This window comes from Rosa chinensis, chromosome 4 (assembly GCF_002994745.2).
Source record: "Rosa chinensis cultivar Old Blush chromosome 4, RchiOBHm-V2, whole genome shotgun sequence".
Lineage (NCBI taxonomy): Eukaryota > Viridiplantae > Streptophyta > Magnoliopsida > Rosales > Rosaceae > Rosa > Rosa chinensis.
The window spans coordinates 36,598,731-36,610,996 of record NC_037091.1 but is presented as its reverse complement, the minus strand read 5'-3'; the positions used below and the strand labels follow the sequence as shown (position 1 = coordinate 36,610,996).

General features: G+C 38.2%; 2 protein-coding genes across 3 annotated transcripts; one reads left to right on the top strand and one right to left on the bottom strand.

Annotated features, from left to right (window-relative positions):
* Positions 1 to 2,893: 2,893 nt before the first annotated feature.
* LOC112198533 lies at positions 2,894 to 8,195 on the top strand. Of its 2 annotated transcripts, XM_040517764.1 has the most exons (8): positions 2,894 to 3,942; positions 4,092 to 4,188; positions 4,308 to 4,340; positions 4,437 to 5,218; positions 5,455 to 5,548; positions 5,673 to 6,469; positions 7,689 to 7,787; positions 7,911 to 8,195. In XM_040517764.1, the coding sequence occupies exons 1-8, from the start codon at positions 2,971 to 2,973 to the stop codon at positions 7,989 to 7,991; spliced, it is 2,955 nt and encodes a 984-aa protein (XP_040373698.1). In that variant the 5' UTR covers positions 2,894 to 2,970; the 3' UTR covers positions 7,992 to 8,195. The 2 variants fall into 2 exon arrangements, with proteins under 2 accessions (XP_040373698.1, XP_024195444.2); XM_024339676.2 differs by having other exon boundaries at positions 4,308 to 5,218.
* Positions 8,196 to 8,541: 346 nt separating this feature from the next.
* LOC121052653 (putative defensin-like protein 30) lies at positions 8,542 to 9,055 on the bottom strand. The gene is made up of 2 exons (XM_040518047.1): positions 8,953 to 9,055; positions 8,542 to 8,807 (listed from the first exon to the last, which is right to left on the bottom strand). Exons 1-2 carry the CDS (start codon positions 9,023 to 9,025, stop codon positions 8,623 to 8,625), a joined length of 258 nt encoding a protein of 85 aa, XP_040373981.1. The 5' UTR covers positions 9,026 to 9,055; the 3' UTR covers positions 8,542 to 8,622.
* Between the last annotated feature and the right edge of the window lie 3,211 nt (positions 9,056 to 12,266).

Sequence of the window (12,266 nt, the reverse complement as noted above, 5' to 3'; positions counted from 1 at the left end):
TGGTACAATTGTAAACATACAGATCAATGAAAATCATATTCAACACTCTGTGCCTTTTCAAGTTTCTGGGTTCAATTGACCTATAGCCTTGAATAATCCTAGTCAGTATTTATATGATTAATACCCAACTCACTTTCCTTTAATACCAGCTTGCTTAAATTTGGTCTGGAGAGGAGGAAGAAGATAGAGAGAGAGAGAGAGAGAGAGAGAGAGAGAGAGAGAGAAGCAGTCGAGAAAAAGATAATGAAACTGGAAGGAGAAGTCGAGAAGGACTCCTTGACATAATAGTTAATTGTTTACGGACTAAATAATTTTAAAAATGAATAAAATATTTTTGGGGCCGTGACCACTTACCAAATTTTAGCCTAAAAATTGCTTACTTACTCCACTGAGAGTTTTTTAGTCCCATTTACCCAATCTAACATTTATTGACAGTTTTAACCTTATTTTAATATATAAATTACACTCATCTCGCTCTCTCTCACTCTCACAGTCTCACACATCTACCTCCTCACCCCGACCACTATCGTCGAGCCCTAGGCCTCGTAGCTTCTATCACCGCTGGCTACCAATAGGCATTTCTCGGCCATCACCACCGCCTACTCCATCGTCGATCCCTAGGCCTCCATAATCGTCACTTTCTCTTTCTCTCTCATTGTCGTCCCTCCCTCCTGTCTCCGAACAATCAAGTCCCAAATCTGGGACGAGGCTTCGGTGAACGAAGCCATCCTCGAATCCTTGGAGTCTACCGAGGTTTTGGACCGTAGCCAAGGGATTCCAATCATGGATTCTAGATCCCGAGTCACTACCATCTCCGCCGGACGGCGATTGACTAGGCTATTGGGGATAGTGATCTCATAACCGGAGTTGGTAGCGGAGTTGGGCATCGGGGACTGGACGGTAGCGAAAGAGGAGGAAGGGAGGAGGTCCCTGAAGAAGGTGTATAACTCGGAGCTCTTGAGGGATAGAAGCTCCAAGTCGAGCTGTGGGGGCCAGTGGCATGGCTTCACGACACCGTCTTTCTTCTCCACTTGTTCCAGTTCTTCTTCTCCATTCAAGCTTTTCCGGTAATCTGCGACAGCCTCGCCGTTCCTTCACTCACATAGCTTTCCCTCAATTAATCTCTTTTCAGCTCTTCCGGTTGCCTCGATTTTGGCGCTGAGATCCAATTATTGTTTCGCTTTGTGAATTGCTTAGTGATCATGTTTAATAATTAGTACTGCTTCAAGGTTGGGATTCGATTTTGTTTCAAGTTTGTTTCTATTATTTTGAATCGTTTTTGGATGGTAATAGTGCGACACAAATGATTATTAGAAGGCAACAATACAATTATTGGGAGGCAATAATACGATTATTGGGAGACAATAATACGATTATTGGGGAGCAATAATATGATTATTCAGAGGCAATATACGTCTATTGAGAGGCAATAATATGATTATTGGGGGGTCAATAATATGATTATTGGGGGGTCAATAATATGATTATCGGAGGGGGGGGGGGAATGAAATCAGACGCTGGAATCCAGTTACCAGTCCGGTAGCCGGATTCCAGAGTCCACGGCCGGTCACTGGTCGCTGGAGTCCGGCAAGGTCTCTAATTACTTCTCTCTCTAAGTGACAAAGAATGAGAGGGCAAAATTGTCCCAAACATAAATAAAAATGAATTAAAAAAAATACTTAATTGGGTATTAGGGAAATGATCTCTTAGAGTGTTTGGGTAAGTAGGGTTAATTAACCAAAAATTGGGTAAATGATCATTTTCTCAATATTTTTATAATTTGACATATCCATTGGAGATGAAGTCTAGCAAAAATAACATTGCCATGTCAGCTTTCAAATTCAATTTTGACACACTCTATTTGACATCTCCACTGGAGATGCTCTTATAGAATCCAAGCCCAACAATTTTGGTCTACCCTTGGGCCCTAATCTAAGAAGCACCCCCAAATATTTTGGACATCCAAATTTCACTCATTTATTTGGGCCTCCAAATGGACTTGGGCCAGCCAATTGATATGGGCACCCAACTTCAGCCTAAAAACAACTCTAACAATTTTCCTATATCTTGATTTTTCTCTATTTTAGAAAAAAATTTGGTTGTTTTGCTCCAATAATTATCCTTAAAATAGATATAGTGATGAGAGAGAAAACAAAATTCCCTATATTTACAGCAATTTGTAAAATATTAGGGATAATTATGGAATCTGTAAAATAGAGAATCCGTTAGAGTTGGAGAAGAATTTTTTTTGGAGATTTTAATTTTTACTTCTTTGTAATAGAGAAATTATAGGGAATTTGTTGGAGATGTTCTAACAAACTTACTCGTACTTCATCAGCAATTGCACCCACGTCCATTGCCTTCAATTGGTGTGTGCCGCCTTTCGCCGTCATCCCGGCAGATCGTAGCACAAAATCAATTGCCGCCTTGCTTTGAACACCGGCAACCTGTCACTGCTAAACTTCCGTTTTCGCCAGCCCTAGTAACCAAGCGCCCACATCTTGCTCCGCTGCCCTCAATGTCCATCCAGAGCCAAAGTACATGTTGTACAAAATAAGGATTGTAGCAAACTTGAGACAACACCCCATGTGTTTGCAAAACCTTTTTAGTAAAAGGACAGTCACGACACATGCGCACAGTAGTCTCCACCTCTAACATGCACAACGGACGAGTCATGCATTCCAACATGACCCCTTTTGAAGCTAGTCTCTCCAAAGATGGAAGAATATTCTGACACCCTCTCCTCTAATGTGAACTTATAGCTGAATTAGGAATAACAACCTTCCACAACTTTTTCCAAAAACTCACACCAACAACCATCTCAAAAGAACTCCCAGAAGGAGAAGCAAAAAAAGAGAGTCAATAGCAGACTATACCGTGAATTTACCATCCCTTTCAAGACGCCAAACCACTCTGTCATTCACCTCGATCTCTTGACGCTTTAGCTTCATCCACGGGAACGTTCTTCTTATGAGTCTAGTATCCCAAACACCTGTATTGCATATCAGATCACTCACCATATTAATCTTATTTGCAACCAAATTACCTTCTCTAGGCCTGCACCTCGGCACCAAAATTACCTTCGTACTCTTGGAGGAGCATATTCTCCACAAGAAATTTGTTACAACAAGGCACTTATTGGCAGATTGGAGAATGGAGATGGTGCAAAAATTTGGTGTCTGGTTTGGGTTGGGTCTGGATTCTAATTTCTTCATGGGCGGCCCGTTCCGCATTTTGTTAAGATCGTGTAACCCAATATCTCTTCTCCGGGTTCCCGCCAAAAATCCCTCGCCCCTTTACTTTCCCGCTCTCTTTCCCACCAAAACCTCTCTCTTCTCTCTAAACCCGCTTCACTCTCTCTCTCTCTCTCTCTCTCTCTCTCTCACTGAAGCGGCGGCCATGGAAGCAAATCGAACTCCCAAGCGACCTCTGGGCATCCGCACCCGCAGCCAATCAGAGATCCAGCTCCACCGCACCCGCTCGGGTCGGGTCATCAACAGCTACCTCACTAGCTCCGAGTCAGACCGGAAAAGACCCAGACCAATGGATTCTTCCGACGGCAACGTCCTCCTCAACTCCCTGATTAAGGACCTCCGCGTCAAACGGGTCTTTTCCCAAACCTACAAGCCGCCCGAGAATCTAATCAACGACGCCAAATCCAGCGCCGTATTCTCTGTGGCTGAACCGGACGGTAATTCAAAGGAGGCGAAGAGTGATCAGGTCGAGAGTTGTGGAAATCGGTTTGATTGCTCAGCTCCAGATATGGATAAGTCCAAGAGTAAAGAGCCTGAAAATTTGGGATTAGGGTTTCTGGCTGAATCCCCAAATTCTGCAGATAAGATTGGCGGTGGTTTCGGTTCCGATCCGGAATCTTCTCAGACCTCACCACCTGAGGCGAGGGCAAATGGAGTTGAGCTCAAAATCGATAACGAAACCAAAATGGTATTTTCTACTCAAGTTATTAGTATTGTTTAATTTTGCTGGGTTTTGATTTTGGTTGGAAATGTTGCTCATAGAAATGAAGACGGGATTTGTAAGACTATGAAAATATATGGGTGTGTTTACTATCTTACTATCTGTGCTAATGACAGGTCCTTAAGAATCGAAAGAGAGTGTTTAAAGCGCCCAGCTCGTTTAGTTATAGAAGAATGCTTCCTTATCTGAAGGATATCACCAAAGACAACTCTTGTAATTGCTTTGCACTCTTACTGTTTCTTTTATAAAAATAGTCAAATGCATGAAATGAGGTTTCATTGTGTAGAAGTTTACTTGGTGGAACTAAAATGTTATGTACTCGTTGTTTACAGGCATGCTAGATTTCTGTGAATTGACAAATCGTGGTAAAGGTTTGGAAGGAAAATCTTTCCGGAGTAAGCTTGTTTCTGATAATCAAGAAACTTCTGTTCATCAATTTACTAAACAAAATTTCTCTACAGAGTGTCATGACATTGATTGTTCTACTCAGCTGGAAACTGTACAAGTTTCTTCCCATGTTTTATCTAGTGGTAATGACTTCAGTTCAGTATCTCCTGAATATGTTCCTAAATCACCGCCTATAATAGTGGTTGATCAGTGTCTGCCAAAGCCACCTGTTGATGGACAGAATGAGAAAATTGATTTGGGAGTATCTTGTGAAGTTCAGAAGTTAAATGTCTCAGAACCTTTTCGCTCTTCAGCTATGGAGGATTCTCAAATTAACACAGATGGTGTAATGGTCATGTGTACTGATGATAATACACCAGTGCAGAATGTGGATACTGCTGTTAAGGATGATATTGTGTCCTCTTCCGAAGATCAAAACGTGAAAGACATAAATCCCCAGTCATCTTCAATCATGGATGACAGATATTCATCTAAGGACGATAAAGTGGTTCAGCACAAGGAAAACTCAAACCAGGCTCAGAATGAAGGGATTAGAAAAACTGATATGGGGTATCCTTGTAAAGTCCGACATCCAAATCATGTAAATGAGCAGAGAGTTGGTGATGCTGAAGAGGCTTTGAATCAGATATGTGACTTGAATGAAGAATCTATCCAGATGACACCGCCAGATGCTGAGATCCTTGATAAATTACAGGTGGAAGTAAAAGGAATTGGTAGAGCCGGATATCTTCATCAGAGTACAGATCAAGGTCTTGGGAAGACAAGCAGTGGAATTAATCATATAGACGCTTCATGGGTTGATCTTGGACATGAATGTAGTCCTAAGAGAAAACCGGTAAGAACTCTAGGATTTTATAACTTTTTAGTCTGTTTGTTATCTCAAAAATATAATGTGTGTGTGTGTGTGTTTTTTTATATATTGCCAGATGGAGGAAATTTATGTGGATTAGTTGAAAATATAAATTTATTGTAACACATTCTTGTGCTAGGAAGAAGCTTGCTGATTAATGATTCTTCTAAATTTTGACTCATATGTCTGCTAATATAAGCTGTTTTTTGTTTCCCAAATAGGTTTTAAATCCATGTTCAAGGCTGAAGTTATTTAAAAGTCCGGGGTCAGTCAGCTATAAAAGATTGCTTCCATTTCTTATGAATATGGAAAAAAGTAACTCCTTTAACTTTCGTACTTCTATACAATCTATCTTCAAGATTGCAAGCAATTGATAGTTCTGTGAAGTTGGGGCCTTGAATGGAAATAAGCTAACCTTTCTTAAAATTCTTTTTCATAGGGACTTCAGTATCCAGTCATTTTGAAAGTACTGTTAAGGATCTGGAACAAAGGCAACCACCGACTCCTTCTCAGCTAGGACCTCCGATGGATAAATCAAATGTTATTTTGTTTCATACAGAGCCTGGCACAACAACACCTCAATTGACAAATGCTAATGGTTCATCTAATGTTGATGGACCAAATTTAACATTTCCTAAATGTGTCAGTGGATCTCAAATGTCATCTAATGTACAAAAGGAAATGCATGGTCAACATTCTGTGTCGGGTAAACAGAGTAAACTGGACATTTCCCCTGACATTGTCGTGAGTTTGGGACAGGAAGCTGAACTACCTGTTCCTATATTGGGTCCTAATAAGACTGAATCTCCTTCCGAAAAAGATGGTGCAAGAATATCCTATCCAGAATTACCAGTCACAAGGGTGTTATCTCTTGGCACTGTCAAGGACTGCATACGCTCAAAAGCAACCTTAACTGATGGTGGGAAGCCGGTGGAAGCCAATTACTTGGGTCATAACTCATCTGAAATTGATGCCACAGTTTCTTCAGTTACTCAGGTGGATGCAGTCAGAAAAGGGATCCTTAAAAGAAATCCACGAGGATGCAGAGGACTCTGCACTTGTTTGAATTGTGCCTCGTTTCGACTCCAAGCAGAGAGAGCATTTGAGTTCTCGCAAAATCAGATGCAAGATGCTGAAGAAGTAGCTTTGGATTTGATGGCGGAATTATCAAAATTGCGTAAATTATTAGAAAAGTCAGCTGTCGCTGCAAATGATGATGTCGTCACTTTAAATGAGGTCAGTGCTGGTTGAATGTAGGTGTGGTTAAAATTTTATTTTCTTACTTCCATTTTCAAGAATTTTTTTTATACTCATTAAAAACACTTTTCCAGTCCAATAATACTTGATGCATTTGGTTGTGCTAATTGGATGAATCTATGTTATTTACAAATCACAACACTTAGTTACTAGAACAACTCTTAATGCAAGATAATAATGTTAGTATCTTGATGCTTTGTAGTTTTAGTAGCTGGTTGAGTTCTATCATATCATTCTTTTTAGGAATTAATTATAAGGGAAAGTATATAATCATTCTTTTTAGGAATTAATTATAAGGGAAAGTATATAAGATTACCTGCACAGACCACATGGCTCAAGTCAAGTATATTCACTGAAAGCCTTGGAGGGATTAGGCTCACATTATTCTGCTCTGATGCTTCTTAATTATAGCTTGATGGTTATCTTAATTTTTTTTTTCAAAATTATTAGAATCAAGGACAATGGAAAGAACCAGTGTGGATTAAGAATGAGATGTGCTATAATAGTGGCGGAGCCAGAAGCTCATCTTTAGCTTCTGGCAAATATAAAAACCTGATGCTCCTGGCAAATTTAAAAACCTGTAAATCTCATCTTTCTGTACAAAGAAGAAAAACTTGAAGGTAAATGTAACATACTGAACAATAATGAAACTAGAAAGCAGTTCCATCCCATCTGGTATTCATATCTTCAACATCATTGAAAAGTGGGTCTATCAAGGAAATCCTTAGATATTAATATCTAAGGACCTCCTTAGCAGAGAAGGACTGTGTGTGTATTCATCTATTGGGGTGCATCCTTAGCAATTACAAGGATTTTTCTAATCAAGGATTAGATTTGAGGCTTATCGATTTACTTGCCTAATTAAATCCCTTGAATCTTCTCCAGATGATATGAAAGTTTAACTACATTGCATAGGTCTTGTAGATATTAGTGCTCTTGCATTAGCATTCATTGCTTTTTCTATCTTTTGTTTCAGAACAAATAGATGATTCTTTTAAGAATTATGACATTCTTGTTTCTAGAAGCAGCATTTGTGCTATTTATATTTTTCTATCGCTAAGATGACTTATTCTATATTTGCCTGAAAAAAAAAAAAAAAAACAGATATTGTATTGTATGCAATAACTTTATCAGAAGTATTCTTCTTTGAGTGCGGTTTTGATCTTTGAATTACAAATTACTTTTCCATTTATTTCAGGTGAAAAGTGCTTGCAGGAAAGCATCTGAAGCAGAAGTCCTTGCAAGAAACCGTCTTGGGGAAATGAATTATGATCTCAACATTCACTGCAGAATCACAGTAAGTGTCGCTGTCCAACATACTGTTTGAGAGTATTTCTTCCATTTATATTCTTCTGTTTGGATATCCCTAGGTAGGAGGTATCTAAGTATTAAATCTTATCTAAACTTACTTTTTTTACAGTGCTTGCATGGACCAAGGGTCAGGTTTGCAAATCACAGTGAAGAAAAAGTCATTCCAAAAGCAAAGTGTTCAAGTGATTAGATAGAATTGCCATTCTTTGTTCTTATGTCAGTAGGTTGATTAGTTGTCACCTTGTGCATATTTGCCAGTGGCTTTGGCTGAATTGCAAGTGTGAAGAAATTGTATCTGGGGGGTACTGGGGAAGATGATTAACAGAAATGTGGCTGGAGAACTAGATAAACAAAGATAGAATGAAAAAACCGAGATTGTTGCATCGGTTTTCTACATAGCCATTGTTTATGCTTTCATGGATTCAATTTTAACTAATAATAATATCAAGTTTCGGCATAATTGTTGTTTGAGTTATGTGAATTCAGTTATAATGCACATGAATAGAGTTATATAACAACGTTCTTTTTTCAGATCTGAAAGCCTCATCCTTTTTTTCCTCGTCTATTTGCATTTTAGGACTGGGGTTGCATTCATAAAATCTAGGAGGTTTTGTACCTGATGAAAGAATGTATTATTTATGATTATATTCGATGATGTTGAAGATATGAATACCAGATGGGATGGAACTGCCGTAATACTCATTTCACAATTGAAACAAAAAAGAAAGCATCCACCAAAATCAGTCCTGCAACTCTTTATTTAATTATCTGGGTTGAGAGAAATGACCCAACCCTAGATATGACATGCACTATCTCAAAGTTTACACTTTACACAAGCAAAAGCTTTCTCCCCCAGGAGAAAGCTCTTTGCAAAACCCACCCAATATACGACTGTAATTCTCTTGGCAATACTTGTTGCAGTCAGCAAACTTTGAGCAAGACCCTACATTAAGCAAAGTTCCCCCTGCAGGAACTTCTGCAGGTATTTCATCTACAACTGCATGGCCTGCAAAGTCGATACAAAAAATTAAAAATTAAAATTCATTTATAATTTTTTTTATTTTTTATTTTTTATTTTTTTTATAGGGAAAGTCGTCTCATCACCATTCTATAATGAGATATAGCCAGTATTCAGAAAGGGATTTCAGTACCTGAGCTGAGAAGAAGTACAGAAATGCATAGGATTCCAACGAAACAGCATCGAGCAAAGTTGGTGGAAGCCATAGTGCCAAGTTTATTGCTTTGTTTGCTAATTGCTAGCCCTTCTATCTCCCTTTTGCGATGATATGCGGGGAATGGTGAATCATATAGGTCTATTTATATTACATGCATTTCATTTGCATATGGTATTTTTGGAAATGAATCTATTTTGAATCCAAGAGGCATATGTCCATTTTTATTACAATTAGGGGCAATTCATTATACACCCAATTTCTAAAAAATCTGATGGAAAAAATCCACCTATTATTTCTTTTCAATCTACACCCAATTATTATCAACTAGGATAAAATATTGGATTTTGTCTTTTCAAAAAATTACACAAATTGTCATAATCTAAATCTTACAAACATAAGTTAAGTAGCAAGATTATCGTCATCTTTAATTACTTTAATTGTAAATTTTTTTAGGGTCCCATTATTATCGCAATTTTCATTAAATTTATCATGATTGCTAGAATTATGGAGTTTTTCTTTATATAATTTTCTAAATTTACTTTTCGATAATTTAAACTTTATATTTTAAAAGTAACTTTCTGTTTTACTTGTAATCTAACTTAAAGGTAGAGATTTAAAGTTTTTAACCCAACTAATATATATATATATATATTTTTAATTACAACATAAAGATTAGACATATATGTTTAGCTAACCTGAATTCTAAGAATTTTCATATCAACCTATTTATTAGAATCATTTTTCACATCAACCTCTTTCTTATGTATTCTATCATTGCAAGTTGACCATGTTTATTAGGTTGAAATTCTCTATATTATACCTATATGCATATACCTTACATCAAAACACTTTTTCTAGTTAATTTGATTTCAAGTATGTATCTAATATATATGAGGTTTATTTTTTGTTTCTTTTTGTATGACACCTCTATATTAGAATCATTTTTTTTTTTTGGTTTCATATACCTCTTTGTTAGGTTTTCTACTATATTATATCTATGATCGTAGAAGATACGATCTTTTTTTAGCTTGAAGGTTTATGGTATTTAAGCCTCACTTGCATTTAACTATTTATAGGTAAATTAGAAAAGAGAAAAATTCAGGTACCGTCCCCAAACTATGCTGTCAAGGCCAATTTGATACCTGAACTCTCAAAAGTATCAATGTGATACCCAAAGACATATTTTGACATCAACGTGATACTTCCGTTAAAAATTTCCAATGGCTCCATCTATTTGCTGACGTGAGTCACGTGACAAACCCGTGGGCCAAAAAAAATGGGCAAAATGGACTTTTTACCTTTTTTTTTTTAAATTCATTTTTTTTTGTTTTCATTTCTTCTTCCTCTTCTTCTTCTTCTGGGATTTTCTTCTAGCCCAAGGCTAGTCCGACGACGATGGTGACTCTCTCCCAAGAAATCAAAGAAAAATGGCTTCTTCTTCTTCTTCTTCAACCTGACTCTTCTTCTTCTTCTTCTCTCTCCTCCTCTCTTTCCTCTCCTTTTCCACTGCCTAAACCATCACTAACGCCGCCGAGATCCTATCCAATTCCTACTACAAATCCATCTCCCTCGCACTCCTGTGGATTAACGACGATGTTACATGATAGGAACAACAACTAAAAGAAATGAAAAGGGTTGAGTAGCAATTAAGTGAAAGAGAACATTTTGGAAGAAATTGCAAAATGATTCATGAATCAATCTTGAGTCCAAAAGAAATGTTACAAACTGGTCGGCTCTGCCATCGTCCACAAGCTCCAGTCCTTAGGTTTCACTAACCTCGTTCTCCGCACCCACACCGACCTCGAGTCCTTCTTCGCCGCAGAAAAGCCCCAATTTGTAATCCTCGTCGCCACTAAAGTCGGTGGCATCCACGCCACCAACACCTACCCGGCTGACTTCATCGCCCTCAACCTCTAAATCCAGACCACCGTCATCGACGTCTTGCACCGATTCAGAGTCAACAAGCTTCTCTTCCGAGGATTGGTATAAATGCAAGAGGAGCCGATAACTTTGTCAGAATCGCAGTAAACGCCAGCGACATTACTGGGGTCGGAAGTGAAATCCCAAGAGGCACCCTACTGAGCATCGATGTCTTTTCACTGGGATTGGTGATTCTCGCTCTTTCATCGAGTCAACCGCCTTCATCAACTGCGACCCCTCCCTCAAGTCCCTCATCTCCCGCCTCGATCTCGCCGCCAACCCCAACTCCGGATCCTTGCCGAACTCCGCTTCTCCTGTCACCCTCCATCGCCGCCATCGCCAACACAACCCATCCTCTTCAATTTCTCAGCATCCAACCACCGAGCTCGAAGAAGAAGCAGACCCCAGAAGAAGAATTAAAAAAAAAATAAAAAAATTGCTGATGAGATTTAACATCAGGGTCATTTTGGTCTTTTCTCTTCTTTTTTTTTACTTGTTTGCTACATCAGCAAACAGACGGAACCGTTAGATTTTTTTTTTTACGGAAGTATCACGTTGATGCCAATATAGGTTTTTGGGTATCACATTGATACTTTTGAGAGTTTGGGTATCAAATTGGCCTTGGCAGCATAGTTTGGGGACGTGGGCTGAAATTTTCTCATTAGAAATATAATAGTTGAGAGTGAAAAGATATCATGAGATCAATATGACAATATACATAAATAGAAGAAGAAAGTAATCCAAGAACAAGATACATACCTTACAAATAGACATTTTTCAAGCATGTAGAGAGACACTGAATGTGAGCCTAAGAGTGAAAACACAATAACAAAAGCTTTTTGTCCATTTCCTGACCTCATCTCCAAATCTTTTCTTTTATTTCAGAACATTTCTTTAAGGGTAATTCTATTCATACCTCTCATTTTGATAAATGGACCTCCCAATTATTTAAAAAAATTTTATTCCAAATTTATCCCTCTGCAATATATTTATTAAAAAAAAAAATTGAGTTGGAGAGAACGAGAGAGTGAATGCTTGATAGGATTTAAATCCCTAGCATATTCTAATTTTTTTTTTTTGGATCAAAAGAGGTCAGCCCATTATATAGATTCAGCAAGCAGTCCAAAAACGAAACACCCCTATGGGGTCGACAGAAAGAATTGTTCCTCAGAGCACCCTAAGACTCCTATTCTAAACAAGAACAAGAACCCAATATACCCCTAGTACACCCACCTTTTAGGAAGTTCACGCGCCATTATTTCAAACAAAAACCTAGAAACTCCGAAGCAGGAATAAAAAATCCTCAGAGCTACTGGTTTCTGCGACCAAGATCAAAAATTAAATAAAATTAGGAGTAGAGGATGACGTAT

Excerpts from the sequence above, each read along its gene's own strand:
- LOC121052653 (XM_040518047.1), bottom strand. The coding sequence starts at position 9,025 with ATGGCTTCCACCAACTTTGCTCGATGCTGTTTCGTTGGAATCCTATGC. Across the intron at positions 8,808-8,952 it reads TGTACTTCTTCTCAGCTCAG|GCCATGCAGTTGTAGATGAA; the intron begins GTACTGAAATCC and ends TCGACTTTGCAG.
- LOC112198533 (XM_024339676.2), top strand. The coding sequence starts at position 2,971 with ATGAGTCTAGTATCCCAAACACCTGTATTGCATATCAGATCACTCACC. Across the intron at positions 4,189-4,307 it reads TATCACCAAAGACAACTCTT|GCATGCTAGATTTCTGTGAA; the intron begins GTAATTGCTTTG and ends CGTTGTTTACAG. Across the intron at positions 6,470-7,688 it reads ATGTCGTCACTTTAAATGAG|GTGAAAAGTGCTTGCAGGAA; the intron begins GTCAGTGCTGGT and ends CATTTATTTCAG.